Raw genomic sequence first — 19,812 nt, 5'->3', positions numbered from 1 at the left:
ACAGACTCCAATGAGAGACTGCTGAATTGGAATTAATTTGCAAACTGGATACAATTAACTTAGGCTTGAATAGAGACTGGGAGTGGATGCGTCATTACACAAAGTAAAACTATTTCCCCATGGTTATTCCCTCCCCCTACCCCCCCACTGTTCCTCAGATGTTCTTGTCAACTGCTGGAAATGGTCCACCTTGATTATCACTACAAAAGGTTTGTTTTTTTCCTCTCCTGCTGGTAATAGCTCACCTTACCTGATCACTCTCATTACGGTGTGTATGGTAAAACCCATTGTTTCATGTTCTCTGTGTATATAAATCTCCCCACTGTATTTTCCACTGCATGCACCCGATGAAGTGAGCTGTCACGAACGAAAGCTTATGCTCAAATAAATTTGTTAGTCTCCAAGGTGCCCCAAGTACTCCTGTTCTTTTTGCGGATACAGACTAACACAGCTGCTACTCTGAAAACTATAATGAGAGTGATCAGTTAAGGTGAGCTATTATCAGCAGGAAAGAGAGAAAAAAAAAAACCAACCTTTTCGTAGTGATAATCAAGGTGGGCCATTTCTAGACATTGACAAGAATGTGTGAGGAACAGTGTGTGTGTGTGTATGTATGTATGTATGTATGGGGGGGGGATAAACATGGGGAAATAGTTTTAACTTTGTGTAATGACACATCCAATCCCACTCTTTATTCAAGCCTAATGTAATGGTGTCCAGTTTGCAAATTAATTCCAATTCAGCAGTATCAGTTGCTTCAGACAAGCAGCTCTGAAATAGATAATTATAGGACAACCTGCCATAGGGAAAGTTTCTTCCTGATCCCCATTAGTTAGAGTTTGAGTTCGAGTTCATCTTATAAACCCTCATGCTTCAAAATATATTATTCTGCACTTTGGGGTTTGTTTATCATGGCTATTCCTTACTCTTTCATAGATTCCCATTTTCATTGTTCAGAAATATTTTCAGATTTGATGTGTATTTTACCCATTTCTTCTTTGATTTTTGTTGTCTGCTTGGTCTTCTCGTTATTTTATTTAAAACGGTTTCAGATACATTGCCTCTCCAGAGGGATTCAGGTTTTGCTCTCATAAGCGTGTTAACTCCTAAGAGTCACCATCAATCAGCACTTGAATGTTTAATGTCTTTCAATATCCTTTGTTTTGCCACAGTTCTCGGGCTTTTATTTTAAGTGCTTTCAAGTGTATCCCTCTTCAAATATTTGCCTACAATGATCCCTGGTTGTCTTGTTCTGCTGTCTTCTTTATTCATAGGAACGATCAATCAATTTCTGAAACAAGCCTGCTCTCTATCTAGTATCAGAAACATTTGCCTCCTCCCAAGTGCAGCCAAGGAAAGGGAGGTGAGTAAGCATTGTTGTTTTTACCATGCAGTCATCTCTTTGTGATGTACTTTTATTTGAAGTGAGGGAGGTGAACAAGCAAGGCTGCTTTAAAACAGAAATTGCACTTGTCTTTGCTGTTTTTGCTTAAAACCTTGAAGCTCTGTTCCCAAAAGGAGAAGAACACAACAAAAACATAAAAATGCCATGCATGAGGCTGGGTTGGGTTGCAGTCTTTCAATGAAATTCTTTATGTATGTTTGAGTAGTTTATTTTACATGCAGTACAATGAAGGGAAAAGACCTTTTACCTGAACAAACACAAGCACATGAGTAAGCACAGACTTAATGCACTTCGTCACACACAACAGAAGGCCGTGCACGTGGCAAGTATGCCTGATTCTTACCACGGGTTCCATGAAATATCTATCATGCTTGTGGGGGCAATAAGTTCCTTTACATGTAAGCTTTGCCATGTAGAGTTATGGAAGGCTTCCCCCTCTCCCCCAATCTTGACCTCCTATATCACCACTTTTCAGAGTAACAGCCGTGTTAGTCTGTATTCGCAAAAAGAAAAGGAGTACTTGTGGCACCTTAGAGACTAACCAATTTATTTGAGCATGAGCTTTCAAATAAATTGGTTAGTCTCTAAGGTGCCACAAGTACTCCTTTTCTTATATCACCACTGACCAGGCACTGACGTAAAAACAGGGCTTCTTAAATACACAAACTGTTCATAAAAATCAAAACCTAGAATCTATAAGAAGATAGTTGTGGTGGAGCTCACTCACCCTCGCAGATCCCCTTTGCATTGGTGTGGGGTGTTGTCGTGATCTTTGACCTCAGCATCTCCTGTCAGCTACCTGCCTCTGGCCCAGGGTCTTCTGTGGCTCAGCCCTCAGGCCAAGTCACTTAGAGTTCAGACCCCCATTCTTTCAAGGCAACTAAACACATTACACATTATCTCTAAATAAAGGGCACTGAAGGAAATAGACTGAAAATGTAAATATTTTATTTACTGAAATTACACAGAAGAACCCACTATTACTATTCAGTTTTATTTATGTCTGGCTATTGTTTGATTTTCAATTCTCTTTTAAAAAAACATTTAAAATACAAGTTTCTCAGTGGTGCTGGTTAAGGGTTTTTATAGTTATCAATGAACACAGCTACACAGGATGTGGTAAACTGCCTTTTTTTTAGCTACAAGAATGCAATTCTGAGCCCAAGGTACAGATTCAGGGCAAGTATAGGTGACAACAGCTTGATTCTGAGTGACCAGTCCAGAAGAGATGTCACATGCATCATAAGCAATAAAACAGACTGCATCTTGCAGAAGACACTCATTTCACAGGATCAGGTCCATGCACACTAAGTTATTTTACTCAGAAGATGAAACTCACTGGCCCCTTAAGACATTGGAAAACATTGTTACAAAGCTCATTGGCCCTATTGCTTTTCACCTCAAGCCTTGGGTAGCTCAATGGAGCTATGCCAGCTGATGATGTGGCCCATAATGTTTCTTCTCAAGCTGAAAGACAACTTTGTAGTATGCTGCTCTTTGTCTGTAGGTGGTTGAAACCCGCCTTGAAGAACATAAGGAATGCTGCACATCATTATTTGAGCTTTAAAAAAAAATGGAAGTAAAGCTACTAAGTTACAGAGCTCCAAATTCCAATATTTTTCCTTGGGATGCACCAAAGCTTCTGCAAATACCAAACTTCCCTGGCTGACAGACACCTAGTATCAGCAACCTCAACCCTGTACCTCAAGAAAGGACTACGGTGTACTCCCATTTAGCCAAAACCCTATTATCTGAACCTCCCCATTATCCAAATCCCTTCCTTGTCCCCCAGCATGAGATACATGCAGGGCAAGGAAGGGATTGGGATAATGCAGAGGTTCAATTTCAGATAACAGAGCAGAGCTCCCACTCCCCCACCCCACCCCCAGAACTGTGAGGAGCATGAGCCCCTGGCTACAGGGGTGGCTTCCCTACTGCTGAATGGCTCCTGGGGCAGTGCAAGAAGCCAGAGCCAAATTAACCTTTTTGTGGGCCTGGTACCAAACATATTTGTGGGCCCCCATGGGGTAAGGGAGGGGCTGGGGGCACGCACAGCAGGGCGAGCAGACAGGATCCCCCTGGGGTGGCACGGAACTGGTACCTACCTACCTCTGCCAGAGCCAGGTCTTTCTGAGCCAGTTTCTCTCTCTCTGAGCTGCAGCTGGTGGGGAGTCTGACTGCAGTTACTCCTGTAACTAGACTTTTAGTGTCTGGTCAACACTGCTGACCAGACACTGGCAGGTCCACTTTTCAACTAGACTTTCTGGTCAAAAACCAGCCACCTGGCAACAGGGGCACCGGAACGGGGGAACCGGGGGGCCATGGCCCCATCACTTTTAGAAGTGGGAAGGCTATGCCCTCCCACTTTTTTCCTGTCTGGGGGTGGGGAGCGGGGTAGGGAAGGAGCAGAGAGGAGCGAGCCATGGGTGAGGCCTCAAGGAAAGAGGGATCAGGGATGGGAAGAGACAGACTGAGGTCAGGACCTTGGGGCAAGAGGCCAAGTGTGGGCAGGGCCTCCGGGTGGAGGACAGGCAGAGCCACAGGGGGAGAGGAGTGCAGGTGAGGCCTTGCGGGGAGGACCAGAGCAAGGGAGGTTACAGTCCAGGTGCAGTGGCTCCCCCACTTCCCAGGGCCTTCCAGCACTACTAAGTTATTTTACTCAGTTATTACTAAGTGGGCCCAGCCTGACGGTGCCATTGTAAACCCGGTACTTCAGGGAGCCTTTTTCGGCCCCACTGTCATGGGAGTGAGTGAATGGGGAAGGACAGGGGAGCTGCAGAGCCAGTGATCCCTGCAGGTACAAGATGCAGGGAAGGCTGCAGTCCTGGCAGCGCAGAGCAGAGTTCCAGCCGGGGGGTGGTGGCTCTGTTCTGTCCTGCACCTTGCACTTGCAGTGATTGGGTGTCACTGGCCCCCCAGAACCCTCTGCAGCCCCACTGTCATGGGAGTGAATGAGTGAGTGGGGCAGAGCTAAGACCACTCCCCAGCCAGGACTGTGAAGAGGAGCAGCCTCGAGCCCCCATTGCAGAATGACTCCTGCCCTCTCAGCTATCCAAACTCCCAATAACCTGAATAAAATCCATGGCCCTCTCCTCTGCTATTCAGATAATCAGGAGTATACTGTAGTGATTAATTCCCTGAAGCCAAATCAGGACACAGCAAAGTCCATGTGTCCCAGGTGCCGGCTTCTCAAATGCTTTCCCAGGTTGCCTTTCCAGTATCTAGTTGCGTTTATAATCCTCCAGTTCCCGAGTCCTGTGTTTCCTTACCTTTGTAGCCTCCAACTTTATTCAGTCAATGGTGCAGGGCCCTCTACTGTGGAAATCCTACCCAGAGGCACTGCTGCTGCTTCAATTCCTGTTTCACTTGAGGGTCTGCAGTCAATGCGTGGAGCCCCAAGAGCAGCCAGCTTGCCCAAGAGACACATCCCCCAGCAGTCTCCACCCATGGGACTACTATGGAGTTCCAGTCAGATTTTAAAGCCATCTTCTTTTGGCAGCCCCACCAATACCAGCTGCCCTCTTCCTAGCATAGCAGCCCCCTCTAAGCAGTGGGATACACGTTGTACTCCACACATACCCTAATAGGGGTTCCATAAAACAGTTACCATAAATATAACCATTAAAACATTACAAAGTTTATTTTGTCTAAACCAAATAGAAACTTCTCAGTCACCTTATGAGAGATGCACATTACCAAGATGTAAATTTTGACATAACCTCACATATACATATAGTTGAGTTGTGTGTGAAAAGCATGCTTCCAACATGCCTTTTAATGTCACCAAACAGCCAAATCAGAATGGTCACAGGTTTTACGCAAAGATCCAGCAGGAATCCTAAACTTGGAGACTCCAGCTTCAATAATTGTCTATATGGAAACAGACATCTATGGTATGCCTTAGGTCTGCTGCAGTCACTATCTACTAACAAACCTATTGGAAGCTAAATTCCTATGATAATACGATCCTTCCTTCAACCAAGGGATATAGCCTGTGAATTGAAACAAAGGAATACCATTTAAGAAAAAGATCATCTAACAAAGTGGGTATTCACCCACGAAAGCTTATGCTCTAATACGTCTGTTAGTCTATAAGGTGCCACAGGATTCTTTGCCGCTTTTAAAGATCTTTCTATGCCTTTCCTATATGCTGAAAGCTTTTGTGTGATCTCTGTGTGTTACTGACTACAATTTTGCAAATACAGACTAACACGGCTGTTATTCTGAAACCTGAATTTAGTAATGAGAGCCAGTCTGCAACCCAATTGAGACAGAGCAGCTCAAACAAAGTTGCAAAAAGAAAAGGAGTACTTGTGGCACCTTAGAGACTAACCAATTTATTTGAGCATGAGCTTTCGTGAGCTACAGCTCACTTCATCGGATGCATACCGTGGAAACTGCAGCAGACTTTATATATACACAGAGAATATGAAACAATACCTCTTCCCACCCCACTGTCCTGCTGGTAATAGCTTATCTAAAGTGATCATCAGGTTAGGCCATTTCCAGCACAAATCCAGGTTTTCTCACCCTCCACCCCCCCACACAAATTCACTCTCCTGCTGGTGATAGCCCACCCAAAGTGACAACTCTTTACACAATGTGCATGATAATCAAGTTAGGCCATTTCCCGCACAAATCCAGGTTAGTGAGCTCTAGCTCACGAAAGCTCATGCTCAAATAAATTGGTTAGTCTCTAAGGTGCCACAAGTACTCCTTTTCTTTTTGCGAATACAGACTAACACGGCTGTTATTCTGAAATCAAACAAAGTTGGCAACTCATTTATTGGGTGACCTGTCAAACATGTGGTAGGATTGGCTAAGTTACAATTTAGATATGAAGCACTTTTTCTCTGTATTTAATCAGGAAACCTCTACCTCTAAAGCATATTCTATTGTAGGAGATCCCGTCTTCTCTTGATGAGTGTGTATTAAAGTTAATTGGAATTACTCATGTACATCAAATGGCGATTAGACCTAGGAAAAAGAAAAAGACCCTGATCACATGTAATGTGAATGGGATAGCCTTGCAAGGGGCCATTGTGAGCAGTGACTTCCCTTAGAAAACAATGGCATCTGTTTTCTGTTGGCTAATGTGCCATAGCATGCAATTTTATGCTACATCAATTTATCTTAAATGCATGCTGTGGAATTTCTCATTCTAGTACTGTACAAGTATTCCCAGAGCAATGCCCGGTTTTCTAGCCATTATTGCTCGTATTACTGTCAACGCTGAAAGCAAATTACTAATGCTGCTAGCAAAATATGAATTTGCTTTATATAGCAGAAGTATTACCTGGAAATAGGAGTGTTGCAATAACATGACCATTGACTTCAGAGTGGGGGGTTGGAGGGACACACACAACAACACCCACAAGAAAGTGTTAATTGTGCATACTAGTTGGAAATTATGCCCCAGTTAAAACCTTTAGACCAAGACAGATATTGTCATGAAGGAACACACATAAGCACAATTTGTTAAAGATATTAAATTGTTTTAATTTCACAGCACCTTCCATCTAAATTTCCAAACCATTTTTAAACCTCACCTGAATTTAGGCCTGTGAGGTCAATTGCGTCATCATCCTAATTTTTCAGAGGAGGAACAGCAGCCCAGAGAATTTAAGTTACTTGAAAAAGGTCACAAAAAGTGTGACAAAACACCAGAAGAGAACTCAGATCTCCCTTACATAGGAGATGAGTAATGATTAGTTTCCTCATACTGAGGAACCAGAGCCACTTCCACACAAAGCAGATGTCTTTCCAGATCTCTAACAATATGTCTGTGCTTGTTTTTGTCTATGGCATGTTTTAGTGTGCTTGTTTTCTAATGTTCTAATAGTATTTTTTCCTGTCAGCTTGTTGTGACAGTCTATACTATTATGTTTACCATTGGAGGACTGAAGAGACAGTTATTCAACAGTCCAGACCGTACACTGAGTAATGTCACACTGGTGTAAACTTCTTACTTGGGTTCATTCCCTCTCTACCCATTGTTTTCTCTTGATCCTTTTAACTGTGACATATCTGCAGTATCATGGATGCATGCAGCCACTGACTTTACATGCGTTTTTGGGTGCGACAGAGAGCTGAAAACACCTTCATACTTTCTCTCAAGCTCCCCTCAGGTTTCTGAGGAGCTCCCCATAAACAGCCACAAGCCCTCTGAGGCAGGGTCTGTCTTTTTGGTCAGTATTTTTACAGTGCCTAGCAGCTAAAATCAAGGTGTAGTCTCTGTTCTTATCAGTTTAATATCTGATATGTCCTTAATTTGAGGACTGTATATTAAATTGATTTTTGAAACAGGGGGCTGGAAGAGGAGCTTACTCTGTCCACCCCATGCATTGACCTGGTATTGCAGTGCCTCCGGGAATAAAAAAAAAGAAAAAACAATTGGGTGGGTGGGGGTCCATGACCAGGGCTCCTAGGCACTAAGGTAATACAAATAAATAAGATAGTGGAATTTGCTTCAGGTTTTTGTTTATAAAGCCTAACAAATCAATTTATAGTACTAATATGGGATTCAGATCCATCTGGGCTTCTGAGCTGCCAAATGAAAGAATGTCCTGTAACAAGTTACAGCATGCTACAGGAGGAAGGGTTCAGAGGTGACATTAGAAAATAGCTTTTAATTGTAAGACCAATTGAACAATGAAATAAACTGTGACCATTGCCTAGAATGGATCATCACTGAGAATGCCACACTCAGGGCTGAGACACCCCAAGAACTAGTACTTTATTCTATCATGAGAGTCACCAAACCAGTAACAAAATGAGCTTCTGTAGTCACACTAGTTAACAAGAAGCCAAAATCGCAGACCGCTTTAGGCATTCCAGACCCTGGTTCCCATCCAGACAAATTAGTTTAATATAGTGAGAGGTTACTGAAAACCCAATTCACTGTACATGAGGTTCTTCTACCAATCCCAAAGGATGAGACACTTATCCCCGGGTCAATATATATTTAGGATCTTACCCAAATATGATGCTGTCAGCCAATTCTTAGTAAATTAAAGATTTTATTAATAATAAAAGAAAAAGAAGAGTTAAATGGTTAAAGAATCATATACAAGTGATTGGAAAATCCTCAGATCAGAATTGTAGCATTGATGTTAAATTTGCTAGTTTGCACAAAAGTCTCTCTGGAATCATTCCAACAGGTCAGAATCCAAAGGCAGATTAGATGTAGACTCAGTTCAAGTCTTTCCACTCATTTTCCAGGGTATTTCAAGTAACTACTTGGAAGATCTCAGTCCCATGGCTTAAACTTTCCCTGTTCAAAGTTCAGCAGACTAGAGATGCAGAATCAGGCCCGAGGTTTCTCTTTTATAGCTGGAACAGGCTGTCAAGTGTTTTGAGCACCCCATGTGACTGCGGCTCCTTCTTTGTTGAGCACATACTGACCCATTCATGGAAGTTAACATTCCATTTCCTATGCATCCACAGGTAATCTAGTTACACTGATTGCTGGTCATTCATTAAGAATAGCAATAGATAAACTTCAGGTTTCACAGTAACAGCCGTGTTAGTCTGTATTCGCAAAAAGAAATGGAGTACTTGTGGCACCTTAGAGACTAACCAATTTATTTGAGCATGAGCTTTTCGTGAGCTACAGCTCACTTCATCAGCAGGTTACAATGCTCCTGTGGTAGTAGTCTTTGCATTCGGGAGTGAGTTTGTTACAACAAAGTAACGCCTTATCCCAAAAGTAGTTCCAGAGAACTTTGTGGAACTGCATTTAATATAAGGAATTACTCCACTGGAGAAAGGGTGTCAAAATCCATCCCTAGGAGGAACTCTGTCACCTTAAAGAAGCCTTTTAAAAAAAAAAAAAAGTTTACTATGTTCCCTCTAAATGCCTGTAGTTCCCTCAGCACTACACCTCACACATGACCAGGGCAGAAACAAGCAATGCTCCCTGCCTACTTGACACTACAGTACACACCTTTGTAGTGACATTCATACACATCACAATTATTAACTGCCTGCTCTGATTTCCAGTAGACAATGTACCATACAAACAATGACAGGTTTCAGAGTAACAGCCGTGTTAGTCTGTATTCACAAAAAGAAAAGGAGGACTTGTGGCACCTTAGAGACTAACCAATTTATTTGAGCATAAGCTTTCGTGAGCTACAGCTCACTTCATCGGATGCATGAAGTGAGCTGTAGCTCACGAAAGCTTATGCTCAAATAAATTGGTTAGTCTCTAAGGTGCCACAAGTACTCCTTTTCTTCATACAAACAATGACTTTTCTTTGTAGTCACCCCTACACTTATTAATGGAGGGAAATGTCAGTTAATTGTGCTTTGTTAATGAATTTCTCACACAAGATAAAAATCTGCCTACTTACTTTAAACTAAAAACATTTTCTTCTTGTACAAGAGCAGTTATCTATTATAGCACTGAAGTTAGCAAAACTATTTATTAAGTGAGGCATTTCAGCGTATCACATTTGATTCCCCCCACGCCCCACTGGCTCCTTTCTACACACACAGACCCCAACTTGGATGTCTCTAGGTTTGTGAACTATTTAGATTAGTCTTTTTTTTTCCCCCTTTAGTCATTTTGCAATATGTTCAGACTGAGCCAACCAACTCTGAGCTAACTACCCGCCACCTTCAGCTGGATTTCAGAACAGAATATTCACCCTCGTGATCTGTTCAAAACTGAGCATTGCTGAATAAGGTAGGGATCCAGCTCTAAATTTAATTTCTGCCAAAAGCAACATAAAATGAAAATGTATGTGGATGAAAGCAAATTCAGTTCACATTAGAGTGAGGCACAGAAGGAAAATATTGGAACAGTGAACAGAACACTTAAAGGTTAAAGGTTAACAATTAATGGGTAACCATTCCTTCCAAAGTATTGATAATCTTCCATGTCTCTTTGGCAGCAGAAAATTAGTAGTGAAAGCCTCAGTGTTCGTGTGGAAAGAGAAGAAATGAGAAGTTTCCGATTTCTCTCACTTTTGTTGCTTTTCTTCATCTTTACTCAAGCAAATACACATGGAGGGAAGAAAAAAGGTAATATACTGGCTAATGTAACTACCAATCATGATTTCTGTTTCAAAGTTTGTGCTATAAAGATTGAGAAACTGACTCTTTGGGACTCAACATGCTTTTTTGAACATTATGTTCTCTTAATCAAATGCATGGCCATTAAAATGACATTTATAAGAAAATGTAGCTGTTTTTAAATGAGAGGAAACCATTCTCAAAGAATGTAGCTGTAAGGTAATCTGACCTCTAACATGTTTGACGACAGTTAAGTTAAAAAATGTATTTGTTTGAAAACTCTCTTGAACCAATCGTGCAATCTGTTCTGTGAAAGAATATTTTCTAAAACAGGGAAAAAGGTCTCCAGAAATTTTACAAATTGCTTCATTAATTTATTTATTGGTGGAGTGCTGTTGGAGTGAAAGGGGTATATCTTTGAAATCTTGTGTGTAGAATCATCTAAGTTGTTGCACCCCCATTTTCTATGGGAGTGTGCCATTTTATGTTGGAGTGTCCCTTTGATTATTGGAATATGACAACCACAAAATAGTACTAAACCTCTCTACTTTGCAGGTCCAGCTCTAGGCACCAGCAAAGCAAGCACGTGCTTGGGGTGGCACAATTCCAGGGACAACATTCCGGCCACCCCCTTTTTTTGGGGGGGGGGGGGGTTGGGCAGTTGCGCTCTCGGAGCTTGGGGCTGAAAATTTTTTGCTTGGAGCGGCAAAAAACCTAGAACCGGCCCTGCTACTTTGCCAAAGTTAATTTCATATTCAACCTTGTAAACCATAAATACTAAGTAGCAGTTTTCCTTCTTATCTAAGGTTATTTCCAATATTTTAAATCTGGAGGGAATAATATAGTTTCATCCCTAGACTGAGGTGAGATCAGGGCTGGCTCCAGGCACCAGCTTTGCAAGCAGGTGCATGGGGCAGCATTTAGAATGGGGTGGTGCCTTTTGGGTGGCAGCGGCAATTCAGCAGCAACTGCTTGGGGCAGCAAAATTGGTAGAGCCGCCCCTGGGTGAGATGTAGAGTTGTACACCGGCAGTAGAAGTATGTCCTTTGTTGGTAGCTGTGTAAGGTTTTATGATAACAATTCTATTAACTATTTCCCATCAGAGAATACTATACACATCACTTGCACAGTGATTTCAATTCGGGAGGGGGGAGGGGGTTCTGCACCCCAAGCCTCACTTTGTGTTTCCACTTTCTGACATAACAAAAACTTTAAGAAAAACCTCAGCCAAAACCAGTTTCACTCAAAACTATAATCTGTTCCAGGTTCCCACACAGCTGGGCCACAGGTACTTAAAAGGCTGACAACTCTTAGCAAAACATTGACAGGCCTACACTGAGTTTCAAATTTTTAATACAACTCAGATGGAGATTTGTTTGTAGTTTGGGGTTTGATTATCTCCATACAAAACCTTGTGTGTTAAAAGTTCAGGTCATTCATCAAAAACATGACAGCAGGTCACTGTACCCCAGGTCCTCTAAGGTCAGAAGGCTCACTTGATGCCAGTGCCCACTCCCACTCCCTTACCACCTCTGGCACCTTTTATAACAAGGCTACCATTCCTTTTTGTAATCTAGGCACAATTATGTCAATGGACTCCACTTGTTTGCTCTTTGTTTCCCTAACTTAGAATCTACCTAGTCTTCTAAGAAGCACATTAAGCATGTGTCCCATTAGAGTTAGCAAGCACATCAACGTTAGTCTTTTTTAAATGAGATACGGTTGATTAAAGAAACAAGAATAGGTAAAGCTAAGAATTATTTAAAAAAAAAAAAGTCTGCTCTGTTCTCATCTGCCCAGAACATGGCTAGAATGGTCTGCAGAGCTTAGTTACAAAGGTTAAAGTCTGGTTGCAGCAGCCTTGCATTCCAGAATCAGATTCTTATCTCACATCAGTTTTATACCACTATACCTCTTGACCTCAGTGGAGTTATTCTCAATTATTCAAGTAATAACCATTATTCTTTTTAAGGATTAAAAAAAGAATAATCAAAGTGTGAACAGCAGTCTAAATTTCAGGTTTGAAATACATAGAATGACACTCCTTTCAACTGGATTTGAATTTGTGGTTAGGTTAGACTTGGCCCCTCACCCTTTCAAAGCAAGGAAATTAAGCACCGAGTAGTTTATTGTGTGAGGGTATTTAGAATGGAAAGACACTAACAGATGTCATTTACTTCAGTGGGATTTGGTGGGTCATTGTTGCCTCAGAAAAGTCAGGCTCTTTAGGTTAGGACATCTAAATATGGATTTAGGAGTTAAGCTTTAAGTACCCACATTTGAAAATTTTGGTCCAAGGCTTGGTCTGACTGGTCTCTGCTTGGATGTTGAAGACCCAGATCCCATTACATTCCTTGCATCCTTTGCCAAAATTCCCCGTTGTTGGACAACGTGCTATAGATTTGCTGGCTGCTGCCCTCTACACCATCAGTGGATGCATTTCATTAGAGATACTGTGTAGACGTACAGCAGCGAAGTCCTTTGGAATTAAGAGTTCTATCACCTAAAAAGGTTACTGCGTCTTTGAGGGCTTCGCTGAAGATTTTCAAGATCTGGCAACTGCAAAAGTGAAACTCCAGAAATGAATCTTTCCCATTGAAATCCAAAATATAACTTCAGTCCAATTTAATTAAAGATCCTTTTCTTTTGTTCATGGAAATACCCAATCCTAGGGTCTAGAACAAAGAACTAGCCATGCATCAAACAAGCTTCAATGTTTTCTTCTAATACAAATGACTGAACATCTTAATGAGGGGCTTACATTCACCAGAAGAAGAAAACATAATAGGTATTCACTTGATGTGTGCATTGCTTTCCTTTTCCTGCTACTATTCACACAGTAGCGATCACTTATACAGCACACTAGAAAAACTGGAACAAAGTACATTTTCTTGATAATACAGTAGTGCATCTATGCAGCACTGCAGAAATGTTAATTGTTTGTGGTTTTCTTCATTCCTTTCAAAGTAGAACAGGTGATATTGTTTTAATGGGAAATATCAGTCTATAGATACATTCATTATTAATTATTTTCGCCAATGCTTGTTGTTGTTTACCACTGGCTTATGTGGCATATTTTGTCATATGAGAGCTATGCTGAATCTACTTGAAGTTTCAGGGTTAATAGTGGAGTTTCATTAACTATATTAATAATGCAGTTTTCAACTTTATATTGCTCAGCAGAGTAGCCTTAGTGTAGTGACTTCTTTTCCTATGTATCAGCTACAGCTGAGAATGGTTTGCTGAAGCTAAGTAAGGCTTCATATGTAGTCAGAGAGTGTGGCAGTATTTGGATGGGCCAGCAGCCACTTCCAAGCAGCATGTATAAGATTTCCTAGCAGAATAAGCAATAACCAGCAAGAGACACAAAAGAGGCCATCTATCTGCACATGCCAAGTCTGGGTGATAAGATTCATTACTTTGGCACCGGGCCAAAATGAATTATGATCCTCTTTATACTATTCCCCTTTTAAAAAAAATTTACTGAAGAATTTCCCTCTAAAATGGTTTACGCAACAATGAATTTGTGAAAAACAAAGGCAGTTTACACAGTTATGAACTCTTGTTAAGTACTCTGATTTCATAAAAGTGGCTCCAGTTCTTACCCGTTAGTGTGCTGTAACTTCCCTGAAAGTGTTAACTTGTAGAAGGCTAATTTCCTTCATAAGCAGCTAGCAACAGCCTCATGACCTCACATGATGATCAGCCAATGAAAGTTTATTCTGGGAAAGCAATGCATGTGGCATGACACGCTCCACGGTCTCGGCAGTTGGATCTATGGCAACCTGACAGCACCTGCACACGCACACACACGGTTCAAGTTGCTTGTGCAGTTTCAGTTAAGTTCAGTTGAATTCGTCTTTTACCAGTGACACAAAATGGACTTCACTTTTCTAATTGGCCTCCAGATTCGGATACAACTACACCAAGTGCAACAAACGGTCAATACCAAAAAAGGACGTGACCAAGAGGAACCCAGTTGAAATGGATTATGAGTGGAGAATCTATTCATACATGCAACTCTCTCTAACAAATTAAGCCACCTTGCACCACATAAGTCCTATGACTTACTACTGTTCAAGAATTTGATTCTCCCACTCAAATTCCCATGGCATACTACCTTACTCTGCAGCTAAATTACTGGGACCACTCACAGGGTAAGGTATTATACAATAGGGCTAATGGTGTCAGAATAAGGCCCCAAGGCAGCAAACAGGCTCCTATTTCCAGTCATTATAGCTTTGGAGTAGACAGACTCCCACAAGGCTCTGCTTCCGTGGCATGTTATTCCACACATTTTATGCTAAGCAAATATATAAAAACAGAGCTGAGATTAGATTGGTCATTTTCATACTTCTGTATATTAAGTCATTTACCCATAGTTCTCTTATTTCAGGTCAAACGTTCTGTAGCATGCCACTGAGTGATTTTAATTCCATATTTCAAGTGCCACTGCTCCACCATTGGGTAATGATGGGTCATGAGGCATGTTGGAGGACATCAATTAATGTTTAACTCTGTGTTCATAACTCCCCATTTACAAAGGCCACTCAATTAGGAGTCCAGTCAAATGTAAATTTGTCCTCCTCAATCACTTACAATACATGCTGGCTATAAAAAAACAGTCCAGATGAATTTTGATTTACCAGGATGTCCATGTTAATAAATGTTAGCAATTACTTAAACTTCAGACACTGTTCAGGAACAAATCCTATTTGCCTGGAAACTTAAAAATGTTTTTTTATAGACACACTAATGTTTATATTTTACAGGACTCTCAGAGGGAAAGGCTTGGTAAGGTGTGGTATTAGAGGGTCAAGTGGGTATTGTTTTGGTTTGATCTCATCTCTAGTTGGCTATTTTCTGATTTGGGGATGAGAAGAAGCTAGTAGTTTTAATTTTTATGTAACTAAATTTTAACCTAGGGCAATAGCTTGAGACCCCCCCCAGGGAGTTTCTGTATTCAAATACAGAATATATACATATCAAATACATAAAATATTTTATGTATTTGATATGTATATCAAATATTTTATGTATTTGATATGTATATATTTTGTTATACTAGCAATATTTCCACTCCAGAGCTTACATTGTACTGATGAAATATTTTTAAACCATTTGAGAATGGACTATGTCTAGGACCGTTACTGTTATCCAGGGGAATGCTTGAGAAGTACTGCATTTCTCACCACTGATTACAGCCTCTGTAGTGATATATTGTTTATTACAGATATGGGGAAATATATACAAATATGAACTAACTGATGTTTGTAAGACATCTTGAGGGAAGCTTAACCTACAGCTTATCTCAGATACTTGATTTGTAAACTATGTATCTCTGTTAAATTGTATTATGAAGAATCTAACGGGCTTTCCATATTTATTGAACTTATGAGCTATTTAAACCCCATTTTAAAAGGACAAGTCCTAGACTCCAACCCAAGTGCTATCCCTTGGAAGCTCACTAGGGAAAGTGGTTACCAAACCTTTTTCAGGCAACTGAATTATAACAAAGACTGATCTTGGCTAAATCAGCCAGTTCCTATTCAGATGTGTATGTCTAACCTACAACAGAGTTCCATAGCTATTAATCCCAGTTTCACAAGTGCATATAATTAAGAGAGCTGGCTAGCAGTAGCTTACCTGGACCCAGAACAGAGGCTCACCATTGAGAGCTAAATTGTCACAGCCTTTACTCAGCCATGCAGGGGAGTAAGGTCACCTCTGTTTAGCCTGCTCAGATTGTAACACCAGCTACAGAGGGGAAGATGGTGCTGCTTCACTGACTTTGGCTCAACCCACCTCAACCCCCAAAGTAGATGAACAGGTGCAGTGGGAGCAGTAAACTGTTCTGTGAAAAGGATAAAGTACAATTCCTCCCTTGTGCTTGGGTGGAAGGTAACCCAACCAATTCATTCTCTGGTCTGCTCCTGGGATGGTGCAGCTATGAGGTTGTAGGAAGGTTGTAAAATGGCCATCTAGACTTAAAGTAGAGAAGGGAACTTAGATTATCAGTCTCGCAAGTCTTAAGTGCCAATATACATACCAGCAACTGGGGAGCAACTGTAGTGGAATACTGCATTGAGAGCCAGCTGGCTCATCACCCAGTAATTTATTGTGCTCCATCTCCATCATGCTTACCTTCTGCTTACCGGGGAATAGAAATTGAAATCTACATCATTATGCAAGCTTGTTCTTTTAACAGAGAACAGTTTTTTTGGTAAGGAAAATAATAGTTTGGAATTTTCTTAGCAAATGAGATCAAAGTCATGACAGCTGAGGAATTAACAAGAGGTGCTGCATGGGAAATCCTAGGTGACAGCTTGCTTTGATGAGGTTTTTAAAAAGTATGTAATGTAAGATGTGTATGTGTGTGTGGTATGGAACTTCTGTGCTTCCTTTAGTTACTAACAGTACAGTTTTGCCAGTTTTGCAAATAAAATCACTACAATCACTACTAAGAAAACAAAGGCCAAATTCTGCTCTTGTGCAGGAGTTGGTCAAAAAGTAGTCACAGAAGTTGATGGAGATGCTCCCAATTTTTTTTTATTGGGTAGCTAAGATCAGAATCTGGCCACTGCAGTCTTTAGGTTTTTATCTAATAGAGAATAAGTAGTAATAGCAGAATTTACTGGGGCTGAAACTTGGGGCTGATTTCTACTTCTGTCAGAATTGAGGATATCTACAGAATGGAATCTTATATACAAATGTGATTAGAGAAGTGCTAAGTGCTAAAACAGGAACCTACTTGAAAGTCATGCTTAACTATGGACTTAACAGTGCTGAGCACCCACCTGCCCCCACTGGAATGTGGCTAGAAAAAATAAAACAAATCAAGCAGACTAGACCTCGTATTTCTCCAGAGCTAAACAGATCTAGAATGTCAACTCTTCCGTTCTAAATACAGAACCTGTGACTTTTCTATTGGGTTCTAAATCTGGCAGAAAGCATCTCTCCACTTGCCCTTGAGCTGTATTAGTGGGGTGGGGTTGTGAGCAGCAGGGCAAAAATGTTTACACTTGACTGCTCGCAGTTAAGTGCTTTAACTGAAGGGTTTTTAGGGACCTACTTATGGATTGAGGTGCCAGACTATAGGCACGCAAGCTTGAAAATTTTGGTTTACATGCACACTTCATAGAATCATCAGACTGGAAGGGACTTTGAGAGGTCATCTAGTCTAGTCCCCTGCAGTCATGGCAGGACTAAGTATTAACCATTAGATGTTCTACTACAGCACACAAACTACTGTGGATATTGGAATCTCCTATTGGGCTAGAGCCAGCTCCTGTTAATTCAATGGATAATCTGCCACTGACTTCAATGGAAGCTGGCACAGATCCTTATTAAGGGAGTTTGTTGCAGAAATCTCACACCAACATAAAAGAAGATATTCCAGACTTTCTTTCTGGAAAGTTTCAGAGTACAAATTTAGGTAGTAAGGGACTGAATTGAGTAACTCAGGCCTTGCCTACACTAAAGGGAAAAGTCTATCTAAGCTACGCAATTTGAGTTATGTGAATAGCGTAACTCAAATCAACGTAGCTTAGATCTACTTACCATGGGGTCCACACTATGCGACGCTGACGGGAGACTGCTGGATATATAAATTGAGCTAGAAATATGCAATATAATATAGAATCATAAAAATGACAAGCAAAAAAAGATTCAAGAGCAAGTCACGTGGAGTCCTGAAACTGCAGAGACAGGGTACAGGGAATTCCTGCTAGCTGTTTCATAGGGAGGGAGAAGCATGTCACAAAACCTCCTTTCCCTTTCTTCTGTCTTCTCTGCCATACTTGTATTTAGTTCCCTCCATCCCATGCATAAAGGAGTGCAAGGGAGGGGGTGATTTCCTGTGGAGAAACTAGTTAACTTTCTGCTATTTTTAAATGTTAGATGTCAAGAACTCAATCCTACAAATTCGAGTGCTCTCCATAGCCACTGAAGTATGAAGTGTAGTAATCAGCCCCTTCCATTTCTACTTAGTCCAGGCTGGGATTTGGGGAAATGGTGACAATAAGCAGCACAGGCTCTACTTAGCTTTGAAGATAGAAAACCACAGTGCATCTGTGCCCAGAGGCTTCGCTTAAGAATCTCCTTTATATTAGTTACCACCAAGTCCTGCCTTTTTTTTTTCCCCCTTCTGCGAAGGATACTACCATATCTATGGGTGTTGAGGTACTCAGTTCCTCACAACAGTGACTCCATAGTGTTGGGGGTCATGTTTCTTTTTAGAAATGGTCTTGCTGCAATAAATTTAAGGAGAGGATTATATCACCCTTCTTGAAGGGGGATATCATACCTACTGTGACAAAGTTCCTCCTCTGCCTTGGTGGGTCCTGCACTTATTGGCAGATTTGCTTGCCTCAGAGATTCACAACAGCCTTCAGTTTGGCCACTTTTGCTAGTGGCTCAAACCTGCTGTTCACTCAGCTAACCTCATCACTGGCCAGCATGGGGAAAACGGGAGGGGAACGATCCCCGCAGTCTCTGCTGATCCACCTAGTGGGTCGGGGGACAGGCCAGGGTCCTTCCCCTCCAGTGGGACCTACAGTTCAGGACAACTCCTTCCCTAACCAATAGGGAGTTGGGGGGATGGGGTGAACCCAGGCCCTCCCTCTACTCCGGATTCCAGCCCAGAGCCCTGTGGATCACAGCTGTCTACAGTGTTTCTAGTAGCAGCTGTGTGACAGCTACTTTCCCATGGCCTCCTCCCCACACATTCTTTATCCTGACCACAGGACCTTCTTCCTGATGCCAGATAGCATTTGTACTCCTCAGTCCTCCAGCAGCACACCCCCCACTGACTGAAGTGAGGTCCTTTATAAACCAGGTGCCCTGATTAGCCTGCCTGTCTTAATTGATTCTAGCAGTTTCTTAATTGGCTCCAGGTGTCCTAATTAGCCTGCCTGCCTCAATTGGTTCCAGCAAGTTCCTAATTGTTCTGGAACTGTCCCTGTTACCTTACCCAGGGAAAAGGGACCTGCTTAAACTGGGGCTAATATATCTGTCTTCTATCACTCTCCTGTAGCCATCTGGCCCGACCTGGTCAGACTACACACTTCTGTGCACTAGGAGGTATTCTGAAAGCCTCCCTGTACTCCCCAGGGTGAACTTAGTTTAGGGTGACCAGATGTCCCAATTTTGTAGGGACAGTCCTGATATTCAAGGCTTTTTCTTATATAGCGCCCATTACCACCCTCCCCCCCCATCCTGATTTTTTTTTCATACTTGCTGTCCAGTCACCCTAAGGTAGCTCTACATATTCACCAGTGCAGAGCTGTGGCTAAGTGCCAGAATTTAACTCACAGAGAGCAAAACTTCTTTCATTTAGTAAACTCTGTATGCTCAGTATACAGAATTTGAAATGTCCTTATTTGTGAGCA

At 41.6% G+C, this 19,812-nt stretch overlaps 1 protein-coding gene and 1 non-coding gene across 2 annotated transcripts in view; both read left to right on the top strand.

The window, feature by feature from the left end:
• Positions 1 to 7,599: 7,599 nt before the first annotated feature.
• Positions 7,600 to 7,791, top strand: LOC144271793 (U2 spliceosomal RNA). The gene has a single exon (XR_013347431.1). It is a non-coding gene; the product is annotated as a U2 spliceosomal RNA (small nuclear RNA).
• Positions 7,792 to 10,287: 2,496 nt separating this feature from the next.
• The window catches only part of LIPC (lipase C, hepatic type), a 72,666-nt gene continuing 63,141 nt past the window's right edge, over positions 10,288 to 19,812 (top strand). Inside the window, exon 1 of the mRNA XM_077828437.1 lies at positions 10,288 to 10,432. Within this exon, the coding sequence (XP_077684563.1) occupies positions 10,288 to 10,432 (145 nt within the window). The remainder of the gene's footprint in view (positions 10,433 to 19,812) is intronic.

The sequence above is a fragment of the Eretmochelys imbricata genome, chromosome 10, assembly GCF_965152235.1.
Source record: "Eretmochelys imbricata isolate rEreImb1 chromosome 10, rEreImb1.hap1, whole genome shotgun sequence".
Lineage (NCBI taxonomy): Eukaryota > Metazoa > Chordata > Testudines > Cheloniidae > Eretmochelys > Eretmochelys imbricata.
The sequence above is the reverse complement of the archived record's forward strand: the minus strand, read 5'-3'. Positions and strand labels throughout refer to the sequence as shown.